Below are 17,641 nucleotides of genomic sequence, written 5' to 3'. Positions count from 1 at the left end.
GCAATGAGTTTATATCACTTTTGTAACTATTTAAGCACAGTCGAGAACATGTACTTGTGAATTCTTTTATTTACTAAGCAAGTATTGGTGGTGTGTGATTTATCTGACTCCGGGTCCAGGATGATTTGAACAATTCTTTAAATGAGAATTTAGCAATAGCAGTGTTAAATTACATATACAAAATACAGTTAGATTCTTATACTAAGTAGAGCTCGTGCACCTCATTTAGCAGCTGTAGCCAAACATTTGTCAAGTAAACTCAGTACAAGTGAAACATCAGCTTTAGTAATTCAAGTCATTCGCATAATCTTATCCATACATAGTGTTTGTGTTCTTAATGCCTTAACCAAGTGGGTGAAAAGTTTCAAACTAATGTGTTTAGCTTCCAGGCAAGTGATTCCACATGTTAAAGTTGCTGCTTCTCCCCTTTCCCCATTCCCCAGAATTGTAGCAGTATCTTAGGTCAGTGTTCATCCACCTGTGTGCCCTATTATGGAATAGGTTTATTTCTGCTACATATTAATGGCAGGTCCACAGATAAATTATCTCTGTATCTCAAACTGTATAGCTGCTGCTTGACTTTTTTTACTTCTAGGCTAGGAAATATTCCATATAGCAGTTAGCACATCAATTCATAATTCCATCACTGGCGATAAAAAGACTTTGTGTTACTTTAATCTCCTTACATTAACACCAGATGTGAAAGATTAGTGGAATACAGGTTCAATTAAATCCTCATAAAGATGTTGCTGTCTAACAATATTTAAAAAGCAGCACCCCAACCTGCATATAGCAGAACTACAGTAAGCCTTGCTTATGCACCCCCATGACTTCATTCACAAAATGGATGCTGCTTCTCTGCTGCATTTGGTTTAATGGCATTGTATACATGTGGTTTTGAAACCCATATTGCTTTATGCACGATATATGGAAGTTTATTACATTATTAATACCTTGCTGTACCTAATTCAGACAGGTCAAATTTCTTGAACAAAATGCACTGAGGTGTGCATTGCCAGTATTCTGTTTGTGAGTTGTTTATCATGAAGGACTAAATCGTAGGCCAGGGGAGTATCTGGGCTGTGACTGAGTTGTTGAAAATAATTATCTCACAGAGGAGAGAGAAATTTCAGAATCTTTATGTAGTTGTGGTTTGTTTACATTCAAAAATTCTGTACAGAAAGGAATTGCTGTTCTGCACCTGGCTTTACCCCAAGGCCTTGATTCAGAGAAACCAGCTCTGTAGCGCTGGTTTTGAGGAACTTGATGATGTGGACTGCTCCTGAAGCAGAGTCCTGGTCCAGGTGATAGCGAGCCACAAGACCCCGGTGGGTTTCCGGTGTTCTTGAGCTCTTGCCTTCTCATTGGCGTGTCAAACAGGTTGCTGAGAAGCGGGTGAGCAAACACTCCCTGTCATTTTATCAGAAATTTGTGTAATGTATTTTGAAAAGCACAAAATGTGACTTAGGTTAATGTAGCACATTACAACCAGCTGTGCATGTGAACAGTAAGGAAGAAGAGGAAAGTTACAGTAGAATAAAATGAGGAATTACAGAATGAAATTGTGAGAGTGTTTTCTTGTAGAGTTTTTGAAAGTGTTTTTGGAGTGTGGTTTGTTGTTCAGCTTTTTTTTTAGACTGGCAAGAAAAAAAAATACATTGCAGCAGAGAATAAGGAAAGAAATCTAAATCTTTTGTGGACTGCTATTTTCATGATGAGTATTGTACCTGCCGTAGGAGGAAACTGTATGCTAATGAGGACATGGATAAAATAACCTTGCTAGAATACATATGAATAATTAGCGGGTTCTTTTGGTTCAGCTGCCAAGGAAAATAATTGTTTTGAATAGAATCAAATTTAGGTTTTTTCCATCTTTTCTTACTCAAACAGAAGCACAAACCATTTTATTTTTGCTTGATGCATAAGGTTTCAATTCAGGCAAATATAACTGAAAGGAAAGTAAAGGCTTGATTAGCAAGCCCACTAATGGTGGTGACCGTGTCAGCCCTTTTTTTCTCCTTGTAGCTCAGACACTGTGGCGTTTGGTGGGATGAAATAGACTGAGGCTCAGATAAATCTTCTCAAGCAGAGAATTAAAATCAAACTCTTGAGTGAGTTTCTTCACTATCAGACAAACACACTTATCTGATAGCTTAGCTCTCAGCCTTTCTCCTGGCTTGAATCTGGTATTTAAAACATATCTACACAATGGAAGGTGAAGAAATGAGAATGACTCTTCATTCCAGGGGCTGGGATTGCACACACAAGCTCCAGTGCCTGTTTATTTGTCATTAAAGGTTGAGGTTATGGCACCTCAGCAGTACTCCTTTTTATTTTTTACCCTAGCATTTATCTGAGAAGTAAGAGGCTTATGTTGTTCCCAAGCAGAGCAGACAGTTGAGCCTATGGATCTGGATCCCACACCCTTGGAGTTCGTATGGTTGCCCTCAGGTGTTCAGAGTACAAGAGAGCTGTGTTTGCACTGAATCTTTATTTGTGGATTTTTCCCATGGTGTGTCTTGCTGAGGCAGTCACATTGCCTCAGCTGTTTCTTGCTTTACCCTCCTGACAACTCTAAGATAATATTGTTCTTTTCAATGCTTCTTTTCAAAATGAGAAATTAAGGCATGGAGAATAAGTGATTTCCCCAATGTCATATAAGAAGATCCATAAGGCTATTATAAAGCATTTTAAATTTTTGCCGTAGCTGACTACTGCCTTGCAGTAAATTTGTCAGGAGATCTGGCTGTGCTAGGTCTCACAGCCCATTTGCTTTCCAGAACTGGTTGACTTCCAAGCAAAAATTTGCCTTCAGAGACCCCTTCCCCAAAAAGGAGGTAGAGGACCTTGTGTCTGAGCCACCTGTGGGACTGTGATTCATTAGCATTTCATTTGAATGTTGAGGCCTGGAAAAATGGAATGGGCCATGGAAACACGTTGGTCTGGGATTTGTCCCTGTAGTACTGACTCTTAAACTTTAAGCACTTGCATTGGGTCAGTCTGTCATGAAAACAGATGAGAGCAGTAACACGTTGTTGTTGATGCTAGCTGGTTAACTTGCATTAATCAGAAGCTTCCTTACATAAACAGTGTTAAGTAATTGACACTTCTGATTTCCTAAGGAAGCCTAAAATATGCTAAACCTGGGCGTTTTCTTTGGTTTTGTGTATAGTATCTGTCTCTCTTGTAACACAATATGGAAATGTTCCTTAATTCAGATCTGTGAATAAAGGCTTTCTTGAATGGTTTTCTAAAAAACCATTTCTGTGGTGGTTTTGTTTTGTTGTTTTTTTTTTTTTTTTTAAATGCATCTGCTACCATGCTACCAACAAAATGTGATCCTTTAAAGCTCTACTTACCGTTTGGAAACTTATGTTAACAACAGAAAGCTGCATGACAGGCTGAAAACCAAGACGACAAATTGATGCATAAACCTGGTGTTTATGCCACTTCTTTCTATCCCTAAGCTTAAGTTACAAGTTTGTTCCTGCTTTGTCGTAATGTCTGTCTAATCAGAAGTAGCTAAAAGTTTCAGCTAATGCAATGGTAATTATTTATCCGTATGTTGGTACTATCGAGTCTTTTCAAAATCTTACTAATTTTCACAAAAAAGGAAAATATCATCAGCTGCAACACTCTGTTTGGGGGGCAAGGAAGGAGTTCAACAAGTAAAAGACATAGGCACATGTCCAGGCTCTTTGTAATCACTCAGTTTAAAAGATACCAGATCCATTTGTGGCTGTTGTGGTATCTCTGCCACCTAGCTCCTGTTGAAATAAGTGGGAGCTTGACCACTGTAGTGTTGACAGCAGGATAGATTTCTCTAGTGATAAAATAGCAAATGGCAAAACAGTGTCTGTAGTAAGAATTTCAGTGGTAGTGGATGCTAGCACATTACCACAAGTATGCTCAGATCAGTTAGAAACTGAGAAAAAAAAAATCTTAAAGTTGTTTGCTTCCTTTTTTTTAAAAAAAATTTTTGTATTTTTTTTTTTTTTAGCAAGTGCTGTAAAGGGTCTTTTCTGTGTTATCTCCTGCAAACAGGTGGTGGAGAGAGCTTGCTGTTTTTAAGGAAACAACAGAAATTATACGTAAGGTTTTGGTGATGAGGGAATAGTTGCAAGTTTTGTTATGCTGGTGTGAATCCAAAATTATTTTTTTAAAATAAGTTCCCATAGAGCAAATTTAAACTGGCATGGATCCAACAGAACGTAAAATCAGTCCTTTGGATGTAAATTTGTTAAACTACCAGAATGATTGCTTACTCCTCTCATGTCTTGTGTGGTTTAAATCAAATCTGGATGTCTTCTCCTTTAAGTTAATGATGGTGTTTCACTATACTTCATGATGCTTGGGGGGTGTTTGACATCATCTTCTTATTCACAGCTTCCTTTGATGGAGAAAAGCATGCCATCAATCTTCCTTCTGTAAACAGTGCATCGTTTGTCCTACGCTTCTTGGAGAAACTGTGCCACAGCCTGCAGTGTGATAATCTCTTTAGTAGCCAGCCTTTCAGCCCTTACGTGGGATGTGCACATAGTCCTACAGAGTATGACAGGAACAAACCAGGTACTGTTAAACAGCTGTTATTTTCAAGTGCTGGTATTTTTGAGAAGTGTGGCAATTTAATGAAATGTAATTTTTAAATCTGTCTTACTATGACGTGAATTGATTGAAATGAATACCCTTCAGTTCTTAGTGAATTGGTTCCAGTGTAGTAGTGCTTTGACAGGATGGGATAGCTCATACCACGTGTGCAGAAATCATTTTGTTCAGCAAACTCCTCCTTGTAGCCAAGCCAGGAAACATATGTATTGCACCACTGTGATACTGCTAAAAGGACAAGCTCAAAACTTTACATGTCATTGTTAGATTTATGATCAGATCATAAAATAAACTTACAAAAAGATACTTACTGCCTTATGAGAAGGGGCTTGCCCTGAAAGGGAATTCAGTCTAGCCCTTCCCACACCAGTAAAAGGTCCTTTCTTCCCTCTTTATTCACCTTACGAAGTGGTGGCTCTAAAAATTTTACATTCTACTATGTACAGTCCAGTCTCCTAGTAGAAAAGGTGGGGTTTGCAGGTGGCTGCTTGTGATATTTTGTATGAGGCCAATATCTTTGCTGCACCGGGAGCGTGGAGTGAGGGGGAAATGAAATGACTTGCACCAGATCTCCAATCAGGTTGTTTGCAGGGCTTGGCATTACAAGTTCCAGCCCAAAGGTTACCAGCAGCCATAGCTGAGAAAACCTTGATGTCAGGGCAATTTCTGAAGATTCATACTGAAGCTTATGGTATGAAGGGTATGAAGCTTAGGGTATGAAGCTTCCTGACAGCTGTCTGATTGATTGGCTGAGTCTGTCTTCTGGGTGCTACTTTAGAAAATAAAATATTCCACCTCCCCCACCCCACCCCCTCCCCCCCCCCACCAATGGAGAAATTATGTTTATAATTCTGTCTGTCATATGAAAGTCATTAGTTTTAACTCTTTTCAGAAAAGTAGCCAGGGTCAAGGTAATTTGGGTGATGACAGTATATAAGCTGTAGTTCAGCTTTGAAAGTTTGTATCGAAATGACTGAGTCTGTGTGACACAAGAAACTGAACTGTAACCTGGTGAATGGCTGATGTATGTCTTTGCTTTTGTCCCTGGACTTTCCACCTGAGCAGCTTTATGCTAGAATAATAGGTGGTGACTTTTCTCTTCACAGCAAAAGAAGAAATACCTGAAAACAGGAGTGCTAAACGATACTCTCAGGACTCTCCGCCATATTCGGCTCCTCTTTCCCCTAAGCTTCCCAGAAATGATGCTCATCCATCTGAAGGTAATTACATTATGTCAGGATTATATATGAGGATTATTTATGGTTTCAGTATTTCCAGTCAAAAAGGACCGAGTTCAACGTATGTGTCTGGTTTGTCTCTAGCCTTTGACAGGTCAGGGTGAAAGTATGTTAATTATTGATCACTGGCACAGATTTTGCACTTAGGGAAGATCTACTGCAGGTTCCAGCAGTCCTTCTGCTAAATCTGCTAGCCTTTCTTGTGAAGGGGCTCAGGCAAATAGGTGACAGATGAAGCCTCCTGCTTCATATATGGCTATTTAGCAGAAAACCAGTTGCCCTGAAATGGATTAGGAGATAAATTGGAAGCAACCCTTAATAACTCTAGGCTGGGGCCATTAAGTGAGGAAGGGTGTAGCTTGATGATACAATTCAGCTGAGTTTATGGTTAGCTGCCACTGAAAGTTGTGCTGCTCCTGCTTTCCTTGCCTCCTTGTCCCTGCAGTGCGTCCCAGGTCCCCTGGCTGGGTGGTGAGCTGAACCAGTGAGCAAAAGCACAGAAAACATTTTGGTGAAGTGAAGAGTAGTTTGCAGTTTACTTCTCTGGACTGACTCAGTGTGGACTCGGGTGAGCACAGGGAAGGGTTGAATAAAATGCAGCCATGGCCAGGGCATCAGCGAAGCCTCCCCGTGGCAGCTGGCAGTTAGATTGATTTAGCTCACTGATGAATAGCACCTTTTCCTGCGCTGCAGCTGAGCTGCAGCAACTGAGCATGTGTCTAGTCTTAGTCTGCCTCAGATGTGAAGTAAAGCATCTAGGTTTAAACCTCAGTGAGAGAGACTTAAGAAAATTTTTACTCTGCATTTGCTACTTAACTGGTTAAGCCATGGTAACTTGGTCAATGTTGAGTCGTCCTATCTGATACATGCTTTCTGTTGCTGCAAGATATTTGCACAGCATTTCCAAAGGCTTTTTTGAAATATGGCAGGGATTAGTTATTTCTTCATTAGTTTTTTTTTTTCTTCCTTCTTTTTGGAGATCCTGGGGTCATTTTGTGTCTATTAGCATCAGTGGGGGCAGAATGATCTCTTTTTCTGTGCAGATTAAAAAGTCATAGGACTACAGTTAAAGCAGAAAAGGATATAAAATTAAAATGTTCAAAATGATAGCTTATCTAAAATGTTACATCTTATTATTTTATGTATAGTTAGCATATTCACTTCTTTGCATGTAATAACAGCAGCAGGAAATACAGTTCTGCATTGATTATTGATTTCTGTGTCTTTCCAAAAGAAGTACTGGCTTAAGTCCACAGATATATTGTACACCTAAGTCAGATATTTCTGGTATGTAACTTAGTAAGAGTAGAGCACTTAATTATACTCAAATGAAGTTGTTTCAGTTGGAGCAAAACAAATGTTTGAGTAGATCTGCATTATCTTGTAAGAAATCTCCTCAAAGTAAACATGCGTGCATGTACTGCTTTTTAATCCTTGTTTGCTAACGGATCCCCTTTACAGATGAAGTCAGTGTACTCCTTAAAATACATTTTAAGATCAATAGTTCATTATAAAGTGCAGTTACTTGGATAAAAAATAATTAAAGTAAGTGTTTTGCCATGGTTTCGGAGGTTTGAATTTGTACTCTGCATTTCAAGACGCAAAGTGTTCTCTAGGGTTGTGTGTTTCCCATTAGGGCAATGTCCTCTGCTGAAAATCTGGAGGTAATTTTATAGCGGTCAGTCATGGGTTGGTTAGCGAGAAAGATCTGCCCCCAAAAAGTTCTGGTTCCATTGAGACACAGTTGTCTTGAAACAGTTGTTTTGAAATACCATTTGAAGGCAAAATGGAATAATTGTGGGAAAGGGTCTTTCAAACAGCTCATTTTCTTTCTAATCTGCTCAGGGATATGTTTTGCAGATTTTGCTGTCTTTCCTGCTCACTAACAGTTTCTTCTTAAAGTTATAAAAGATAAAGGGGGGTAGGGTGGGGAATAACTCAGTCTCCCTCCCCCTGAAAACAGTGTGTTCTTACTACTGAGGCCAATTACATCATTCCTGTTATGTATGAGGCAGAACAACTGGCTTCTAATTCCCGGAGGAGCTTCAAGAAAACAAAACATCCAATTCCTGCTAAGGCCTTCAGTGTTTAAACAGTCTGTTGTCATCCTTACATTTGAAACATAAGGCCTTTTATTGGCTTTTTATTAATCTACCCAGAGATCAGGCATTCTGAAGTGGAACCTCCCGTCTCTTTTCCTACCACTGTTATTCACAACTGCTCAAAATGTCAAGGTAGAAGTGTGTCATTCGTTGCTCCATGGATTGCAAAGCTCCATTTGCTAGATGCCAGTTTTGAATCAGCTGTCATACCAGCTGACCACTTTTTCAACAAGATTTCAGCTGTGTTTTGTGTGTAGAGAAGCTAGATGGATGGAAAGGAAAGTGGATTGGATGCTATAGTTGCTGAACAGAAACACCTTCTCTAAAAGATGATGGGAAATATGCCAGCTTTTCCACCTTGTGTACGTGAATTGAGAATTTACAGTAAAATAAATTCAAATGCTGCTATCTTGGGAAAACAAGCAGAGCTGATCTTTCCCAGCCCTATTTACTATTCTTTACTTTAGGATATATAACATCAGAGAAAAATCTGGGATATTATTGGAATAAATATAATTAAATTCTTTTGTAATACAGTCAATTTAAAAAATCTTTTTGTCTTCAGAAATCCTGACAAGGATTATGTAAAACAATTATTTTTAAAAGCCCCTACATTTGGGACCTCTGCTTGTTTACTATAAAAACTACAAAAAGGTTTTTTCTTAATATATTATATGGAGTTGACTGGTAAATGCTTAAATACTCTAGTTGAAACCTTCTGCTGCGGAGTATCATCTCTGTTGTTTCATCCTACCTTTCAAGACTTCTGAAATCTAAATCTACAGGTTCAGTCAGTTAAACCTTAGGCTTCTTCATACAACTTTGCTGTAACTATTTAAAGTATCACCTCTCCCTTTTGGCCTTGGACTGAGATTTTTGTTAGTGGTTTCATTCTTTACAGTTTTAATTTTCCCTTGGTTGGCTACCCTTTAATTTTATAGTGCATATCATTGACTACATCTCTTAAAGTCTCTCTGAAATTCTATAGAATGATGGCTTTTGTTTTTCATTTTAGTAAGTTGCTGCAGCTACTTCAAGCTGACAAATGTAAATAAGTTAGTTTTCTTGTTTGTTTGTTTTCTTTGAAAACCTCAGCAGCTGCTTCTTTACTTCTGCGATTCAAGTCTAACAAACTAGAAAGTTTTGCAGTGGTTGTTTTGAGGGTTGAGTATATGAAAGACGAGGTCCTGTGTCCATAAAAGCTTCTTTATTCCACGACTATCAAGTTTAGTAAAAGATGTTACATCGTCTTGCAGATCTTGCCTTACCGCATTCACTACGTAGGGAGCTGGCTCTCTGAGTGCCTTTGTTCCCTTTCAGGATTATGCTATCTGAAGACCAAAATACACTTAACAGTTCTTCACTGCACTCCGCTTTTAAACAGGTTCCAGCAGAGAACCTAAGACCTCATGAAGCAAGTTGAAAACATTCTTGAGAAGCTCACTGGATTTTTTAGGAAAGTGCTCTTCCTTTAGTTTTAATTGGGTATTCGCCCAAGAAGTTCTTGAAAGTTGTCATATAAGAATGGTAGTAAAAAGCTTATTTCAGGAACTTGTTTTGCAGAACATACCAGTTCTTATTCCAAAGAATATGCTGCTTCACTAGCATATGTTTTATAACTTCACTAGAGTAATTTTCAAGATGGTAGCATGGGGTTTACACTTCTGTGAACCTGTTAGTTATATTTTCCAGCTCTTAACTCTGCTGCCAAAGTAGCATTTGTTTCATACAGATTTGTACATCATGCTTCCAACTTCTTTCTCGGGCCAGATATTGGCCTGGTGCAAACAGAGAAGAATACGTATGATTGCTAGAGAATGGAGTAGTGTTCTCATTGATTAGGGGCTGTTTTTTTTCCTCACATGGCATGTTTCTCCCAATCATGGCATGTTTCTCCTGAATTTGGTTGACCGAGGCTGGAATTTTCAGTGATCAGGCAAACCTGGCTCCTGTCTTGTGGCACAGGGAAAGGGACCTGCTGAACTCTGCTCATCTGGCTTAGAAACGGTATTGACAGGCTCTAAAAACTCAGGAGTCTTCTAAGTGAGCGTTGTTTGTGTTTTGCAGAGTAGAAATTAGCTGAGAAGTGGTAAGAACTAAAAAGGGGAGTGTTGTTATACTCCCTTCCTGAGATCTGATTTTTTTTTTTTTTTAACTTGCTCAGGGGGTTCAGTAATTTACGTATCTTTAGCTTTGCAGAGTCTGTGCTCATAGACCCTGCCCCGTGCAAATAACTAACTGTATGTAGATACAGCGTTGCTGTCAAAACATGTTATGTTACTGTGCTGTACCTGGCACTCACAGCCATCTGTGGCTTTGCCTGTAACCTGTTCAATTTTTAACGATGGCCTCTATGTCTGAACATATTGGGATCTAGAGATGATAATTGTCCACTTGTTTATGTAGTGACTCCCTCTGCTGCTTAGAACAAATTAAACAATTGTTACCTAACGTGAGAGTTTTTATTTATATTAAAAATTTATTGCAAGGTAAACATAACAAACTCTTAATGGTTAGCTTTTTGAGAATATGTTTAAAAAAAGATAATGAAAATGCTTGTCTAAGTTTGCTTGATGTATCAGTATTAACATCAAACAATTTTACCCCCAAAAATTTCCTCTGTCACTTCTCTGTTCATGGTATTTAACAAATACAACTGAAATGATATGGAAGACTGTCTCAAAGTTGACATATTAAATCTTTTGCTACAAAACATGTTTTAAAAATACAGTAAGAGCCCAGTGATTATTTGAGGAAAAGGGGCAAACATTCAGCAGCAGTGATTGCCTCACAGGAGAGTTGTTAATAGGTTTACAATCTGTCAGTATCTTCAAGAGAACATAGCAAGGAGTTAAAAAACAAAGGTATGATGTCCATCACTTTGAACATATTGATACTTGCTTTTTGTGTAGCAGAAACATTACCTATAGAGGAAAACAGCATTTCCAAAGAACAGCGATTTTCTGAGGACTCTATGGATTCTGCACTTAGTTCTGTAAATCCTTCAAGTCCGACCCATCGAAATTCCACAGAATATCGTACTTCAGGGAGTGCAGCATATTACAGAAATTCCCTTCAGCCAGTGACTGCTACCTCAAATTCAGCCCCAATTCTGTGCAGGCTGTCCTTGAGCTCTGCTGGGAGCAGCAGTTACTACGAAGTTAGTAGGAATCGAATACAGAGGCAGATTGAAGGTATGCTATATAACTAAACTTTCCAAAGTATATAACTGCTTTTATTAGTGTACAAAGTCCGAGAGTTATGAACAAAGGACTCCTTTGCCATAGGAAAGCTTGCATATGGAGTGAAATGTGCTGTTGCCAAGCATGTCAGCCTTGCTAATGTAACTGCAAATGCAGAACTTAAGCCTGTTAGAACTGAACTAATACTGCGGTGCAAGCCAGGAGGGGTCTTGCCTGCTGCACCTTCCTCTCACTGCTGTTATGGACCCTGCGGCAGGCCAGACTGAGGAGGGCTGGTTATATGCAGCTCAGTTCCTGAGCATCTTATCAACTATTGCTGTGTTGCTGAAATATGGGAATAGGGTCTCCTCCTGTCCCTCCTTCTGTCTGCACACCTTAACTTGCCTTTGCCACATTCCCAATTTATGGCATCTTGGGACCCAGGAGCCAAGTACAAGTCAAACTAATCCCTCTAGGTATGTCATAGTGCTAATGTTTATGCTGCTATAAATATTTGCAGTTATATAACACATTTAAAGACAAATGTAACAGTTCGATATTATTTGGAGGAAAATAAAACATCTTTCATTTTAATATATTGCAAAGAATGCATAATAAAAGCCGCATGTGAATATTAAGAATGTCTTACGTAAAATGGAATGTGTTATCCCTGTATAGACTAGTGATACTTCTTCCTTTCACAATATTTTTATACTAAAAGCTGCAAGTTCCACAACTGGACCAGATCTGAATTCACTAAAAAGGGAACCTTCAAGAATATTGAATAAGGATCCTTCTACCTGGTCAATAGAGGAAGTAATGCGTTTTGTGAAAGAAGCTGATCCACAGGCACTAGCTCCACATGCAGAACTCTTTAGGAGACATGTATGATGCATATCCATTCTGTTCTAGTAGATTGTGTGTTGTGTTAATCTTAAAATACAGCTTTCCTGTCTATCGCTCTATTTGCAATTGAAGGTAGAACAGGCTCTACTCGTATATTAGAGGGAGGCTGAAAATTATTTTTCTACCTGAAACTCCTCCTGCAGTATATTTTATCTGTGTTCCAGTCTTGTTAGACTGAAGTAAATACCCACTGCTTTCCAGCTTATATGGAACAAGGCCAGTACTGGAAGTATCCAAGTTCTAATGGCCAACATCCATGGTACCCCCGTCATCCCTGGTACCTCTAGAGAAGATGGCATTCTCATGTACAGTGTGGGGCATTTGGCCTACAAAGACGACACCTCTCTAGGTCTGTTTTGGAGACTGAGTATCCCGAAGTAGAGATGCTGTTATGCCTCATTAGCTTTACACCTGGTAATTAATACTAAAATTGAAAGAATCAATTGAAATGTTGAATTCATCTGTTCTGAAAAACAACGTGTAAGGTTTCATAATATCTAACTAGATGTTGTATTTAGATAGATAAGCTGTGTCAGTTTCTCTGTGCTGTTTTTGGTCTCCCCTCTTCCTTCTCACTGTGATTTTCTATGGCAGGTTGCTCAGCAAAGAGCTGCTTTCTTATTTCATTGTGTATATGGCCCTCCAAAAAGAGACTGGCTTTCTCTTTAGTAGTATTTCACCCTTGTTCTGCACCAGCTCCTACTAACAGTTAAATCTCAGAGTAAGCTGGATTGGAAGGAGAACTTAAAATAACTTTTAACAGAGCTTCCTGTCTTATGTTTTATTCTTAGTTGTATAACAAGACTAAATGTCACTTGTTTTGTCAGGTTTATGTTTAAAAAAAATGGTTTTCTTTATGGTGTTTTAAGGAACTAACTGCCTGCCTACAGTATGTAATGCTACTAAGAGCTTAGGACTGTCACATTTCAGCAGCTTCTCAACCAGGCAGTTGAAATCTGACTAAGTTGTCCTTGGTCTTGATCCTAACAATCTGTCTGCTTTAACCTGGACATAGATCTGTCTTATTTCACAGATTTAGATGGTCTGTAACCCCTTCCTCCATGTGACTGTTTGCATGCGCATGCCAGAATCCTCCCGCAGCTGTGTTCAAGGTTCAGTGCAAGGCCTCAGTGCTTGGATCATTTAATCTTTAACTGCACAGACCTTCCTTTGCAGCTTCTCTTTTTTTTTTTCCCTTGACCCATTCACTTTTTTTCCCAGCCAGTACCTAATTTTGAGGGCTGTTCGGTCAGTTTCTTTCACTTACTATAATTTTCTTTAGCATCTCAAATACTTTAATTGTACATTAAAAAATACTAAAATAAATTCAATTTCAGTGGCCATCTGTAAATATGAAATTATACTAAGTTACTGTTTTATATATAGTAGATAAAATTTTACTACAGCGTAAACAAATATAATGTACTTTTCAGTTTTACCATGCATCTCGTTAAAGTAGTTGTATGTTGTTGTGTTTATTCTCTTCCTTCTGCAGGAAATTGATGGGAAGGCACTACTCTTACTGAGGAGTGATATGATCATGAAATATATGGGACTGAAGCTGGGGCCTGCCCTAAAGTTGTGCTACCACATTGAAAGACTTAAACAAGGAAAGTATTAGCCAGTGGGGAATACCACAAATATGTGTGTTTGTATCACACTAAGCTCTCAGGTTCACAGCCATCGCCTTTATTTGAAGCTATTTTACTGATATAAATCATCTTTAGTTTTTGAAAGTGCTCTCAAAATGTAAAAAAGACATTCAGGATAAAGGAGTGGGGGGGAATCTGTATTACATTCTAGTATTTTGCGAACTATTTCAGAACGTCTGCAGGGAAGGACAGTTGATCATACTGAGGGCGGGCAGGTCAGGTAACAGCGCTCTCCGAATCCTGAAAAGTGCGTTCTCTGTTACAGACTTCAGCCAACGTGTTCATATTCAGAACCAAAACAGCTGAATCCCAAAGGAAAATAATAAAACAAACCAGCATCAGGTGTTAATAATTTTTACAGGGGTGGCTGTAAACTTTTATATTGCAAGAAATATTTAAAATAGAAGATCTCATCTCTGTAGTGAATACTGTGTCTGGTCCTCAAGCAGAGTAATACTCTACTATGTTATTCTAGATTATTCTTCCTAGATTTCCATAAAGGGAATAGCCATATGAATTGGTCATGGCGGATGGAGGTATGGGGAGGGAAGGGCTATGGAGGAGAGGGCTTAATACAAATATAAGCTTTTATAAAGTGTGATTATCAGTCCTTTGGTAAGTTATGAGGACAAATGTACGGTATATTGTCAATTTATGCAGGCAATAAATATTTCTGTTTCATGGAAGGGCATATTGGCTGTATAAACAGCCATTTCTGGGACAGACTGATTTAACTGGAACAATGCATTCACATCTTAAACATTCCATCTTTTTGCTAAGTTTGGCATGGATATGTGTGTTCATGCTTTTTATATATACACGTGTATGTGTCGGGAAAATACATGCTATATATATATAAAAATATACATACACACTGTACATATGTATTCAGTTTTTTAATGTGTACTTTGCACTGTGCCAGAGAGAACTGTACAATTTCTTGTTGGTTTTTTACCAGTAAATTTAGTTGTGTTCTACTTTCATATTCATTAGCACCTGTTTAATTTGTTGTCCATTCTTGGAGACAGAAGGTGACAAACAATCAAAGAGTGGCTTTATTCATACAGGTGAGATCCCTGTACTATGCAATACTCTTGGTTATTCACCACTTAACTCTGAGCCATATATTCTGGTATAGTTCTGGAAAGACACGCTTGGTTCTGATGTTTTGGGCTTTTATTTCCTATAAGGAAGTGCTACTATGTAACTCATAAGCCTTTTTTGGGTAAAATTGGTGCTGTTTGTATAAGCTGCAAGAATGAGTGGTGATAATACAGCAGTTTGTTGTCACTGCCAATTGTAATATACATCAGGGACAAGAAAATATACTTTCTGTGTAGGAAACTGAATGTACTGTATGTAATAGTGCAAGTGATAAAAACTATTTGCTAGGGAAGGTGTAGTCCTAAAATGGTAGGTTTTATTATATTTCTTACTGCCTTTTTATATGAAAGCATATAGTATAAATGTATTTTTACAAATTCCTTTTCTGAAAATGCCTTGCTTTACTGATAGTCTGATACTCCTCAGGTTTCAGCAGAGATACTGCTGCAAAATAATAAATTTTGTGGCGCACAAGTGTCCAAGTATTTTGTTAGTTTAAGTGACTGCAATGCAATTTTGATTTAGCAAGTCATTTGGACTTTGAGAATTGTTTCTATTATTACATCATTAGACATTTGATACTAAAGGTTATCTATATTGATTTGTTTTGCATATCTTTTGGGTGCATATATGCTTAGATGAATAATACAAGCATGCTCTCTATAGTAGGAAAAGGTCAGAGCATCGATTGAAGAAACAGAATATTTTCTCTTTGTGTTAGGAAAATACTGACTTGATTGTTGGTGTAACCATATGAAAGTTAATTATATATTGAGGAAAACATCATGCGACACGTTTAGTATATTGTTTATACCTTACTTCTTCCACACTTTATTATGTTGAATTTCAGAGTTCTTCAGCGTAAAAAGATCTCATACGATTTAAGTGGAAGTAATTGACTGAAAACAGTTTTCATTTTTTACATTGGCATTGGTGTAAGAAAAACAAAGATGTTTAAATTTTCTGTTTGGCCTTTATGGAATGACATTTTTGTACATGGCACTATTATGGGTATAAATATTTGTTCAAGGCTTTCTGTGCACCTGTGTGCACAGGGATTACTGTGATGTTGCAGTACCAGAATTTCACCATGTGCTATAGCGTGAGATTCAAGCATTCCAAGTGTTGTAGCAGAATATATTTTTTATTCTTTATTTTCAATGGGATGTTCTTATCTATCAACAAAAATAAAATAGTTTGTTCATTGTTCTAACTGTCCATTTTGTTTGACGTTGTGTATATGTGTGAGCACTGTTTGCGTAGGCAAGGGTAGCTATCTTATCTGGCATTTGGCAGTTCTTGACAGTTCATGTAAACATCTGATGTAAGGAAGTTTTAATCAAAAAGGTAAAATCATTCCAACATTGTTTATCTGAAGCAATTAGTGTTTGAACTTGGGTTGGTCTATGCTTTCAAAATACCAACTTAGGAATATATTCAACTATTTAGTTTTGTATATAGCATTTTGCCACTTACAGAATTATCATACAACCACTGTGGGGAAGAGGCTGCTAAAAACTGTTTGTCCTATGTTCAGATGAAGACCTGAAGTGTTTTAAATCAAGGCAGTTAATAGCAATAGGTTTGAACTTCATACACTTCATGCTTTCTTATTTCTGTGATACAGGAGTCTGTTGTCCTGGTGGCTGTTTGCAGTGATAAGCCCGCGCTTGAGAAGTAACTTGGGTTAATGGTAACTTCAGATCCTTACAAGGCAAATTATGGAACTTGGAAGTTGGTAGTGATAGTAGTCTAGAGGCATTTTGCATCTGATCTCTCTCAAAAGATACTGAATATCTTTTTGGTGTGTATTTGATATAGAAGACATCATGATCTCTCTGTTTCTCTGACTTGCTTTTCTGTCAACAGGGATTCATCTGCTTATCTGGTTCTGTATCTTTTAGTTGCCTTGCAAGACAGTGCCATAACTCCTCAGTACATTGTAAGACCTCTTCTATTTGAAATTAAAATACTGCTACCTGGGAGGACTAGTAGCTCTCACAATTCTTGTTGCAGAAGACCTGTGCAATATTGAAATTGAAGAGTGCTGTATGGCAGGGTGATTGCACGTTGCAGTTGACTTGACTGCACTTCTAACAAGTTTGTTGTGGCTGTATACATATTGTAGGACTTTTCCAGGAATGACAGTGAAAGACAGCAACATCATGTTATAAATGTTGGCTCAAAGGATGGACCATCTTCCCCTTTTTTGTTGCTTTTAATAAAGGCACACCATTTTTTACTTCAGGTGGTAGACACAGGGGCAAAGGTGTTCATCTGAATATGCATAGTATTTGTAGAAACTCTTCTTCCAGTCGCTCAGGTATATAATTTGATCAAAAGCAATGTTAATCTTCTCTGTAACTCTGATGACAGTTTTATGTGAGTGCGTGGATGTGATGGTGTATGCCCTGAACGTGATACAAAAATTCTATATTTGAGTATCTCACGTATTCCTGTAGGGGGAAAAATGAAGCCCTGGGTAAGGATGACTAAAATCTTGAAGTTTGAATCTGGTCAGATGAAATGCCATGGTTTGTCTCATTCAACAGTGGGCCCACATTTTCCCCAGTCTTCCTTTTGTCACCTGTAGTCTATTTTAATGCAGTATCATGTGACAAAACACATTTTAGAAGTGGATGGCAGTATTTTTCCTTTGATTGGCTAGCTAGTTACATAATAGAGTAAAATGAACAATTAATTCCAGCATTAGATATGTGAACCTGTTCTAAAAGTTGTGAGCATCTTCGTCTTTCCGCTGCTCTTTCTGCTGAATTGAAGCTATGTAGAGTTAGGCTGGCTTGGTTTAAAGAGAAAAAAATAAAAAAGAAAAAAGAGACCCCCCTCGAGAT

At 38.1% G+C, this 17,641-nt stretch overlaps 1 protein-coding gene across 11 annotated transcripts in view; it reads left to right on the top strand.

The window, feature by feature from the left end:
* Positions 1 to 16,009, top strand: part of SCML2 (Scm polycomb group protein like 2) — a 75,170-nt gene extending 59,161 nt beyond the window's left edge. For 9 of the 11 annotated variants that reach the window (XM_052794211.1, XM_052794202.1, XM_052794212.1 and 6 more), the window contains 6 exons: positions 4,387 to 4,569; positions 5,712 to 5,825; positions 10,858 to 11,139; positions 11,849 to 12,012; positions 12,235 to 12,382; positions 13,529 to 13,640. In XM_052794211.1, the coding sequence (XP_052650171.1) occupies positions 4,387 to 4,569; positions 5,712 to 5,825; positions 10,858 to 11,139; positions 11,849 to 12,012; positions 12,235 to 12,382; positions 13,529 to 13,536 (899 nt within the window). In that variant the 3' untranslated portion in view covers positions 13,537 to 13,640. Of the gene's footprint in view, positions 1 to 4,386; positions 4,570 to 5,711; positions 5,826 to 10,857; positions 11,140 to 11,848; positions 12,013 to 12,234; positions 12,383 to 13,528 lie in introns of all 11 variants that reach the window. The other 2 variants (XM_052794204.1, XM_052794203.1) reach the window with 2 other exon arrangements.
* Positions 16,010 to 17,641: the final 1,632 nt, after the last annotated feature.

The sequence above is a fragment of the Harpia harpyja genome, chromosome 8, assembly GCF_026419915.1.
Source record: "Harpia harpyja isolate bHarHar1 chromosome 8, bHarHar1 primary haplotype, whole genome shotgun sequence".
NCBI lineage: Eukaryota > Metazoa > Chordata > Aves > Accipitriformes > Accipitridae > Harpia > Harpia harpyja.
Note: the sequence above shows the minus strand (reverse complement) of the source record. Positions and strands in the feature narration are given on the sequence as shown.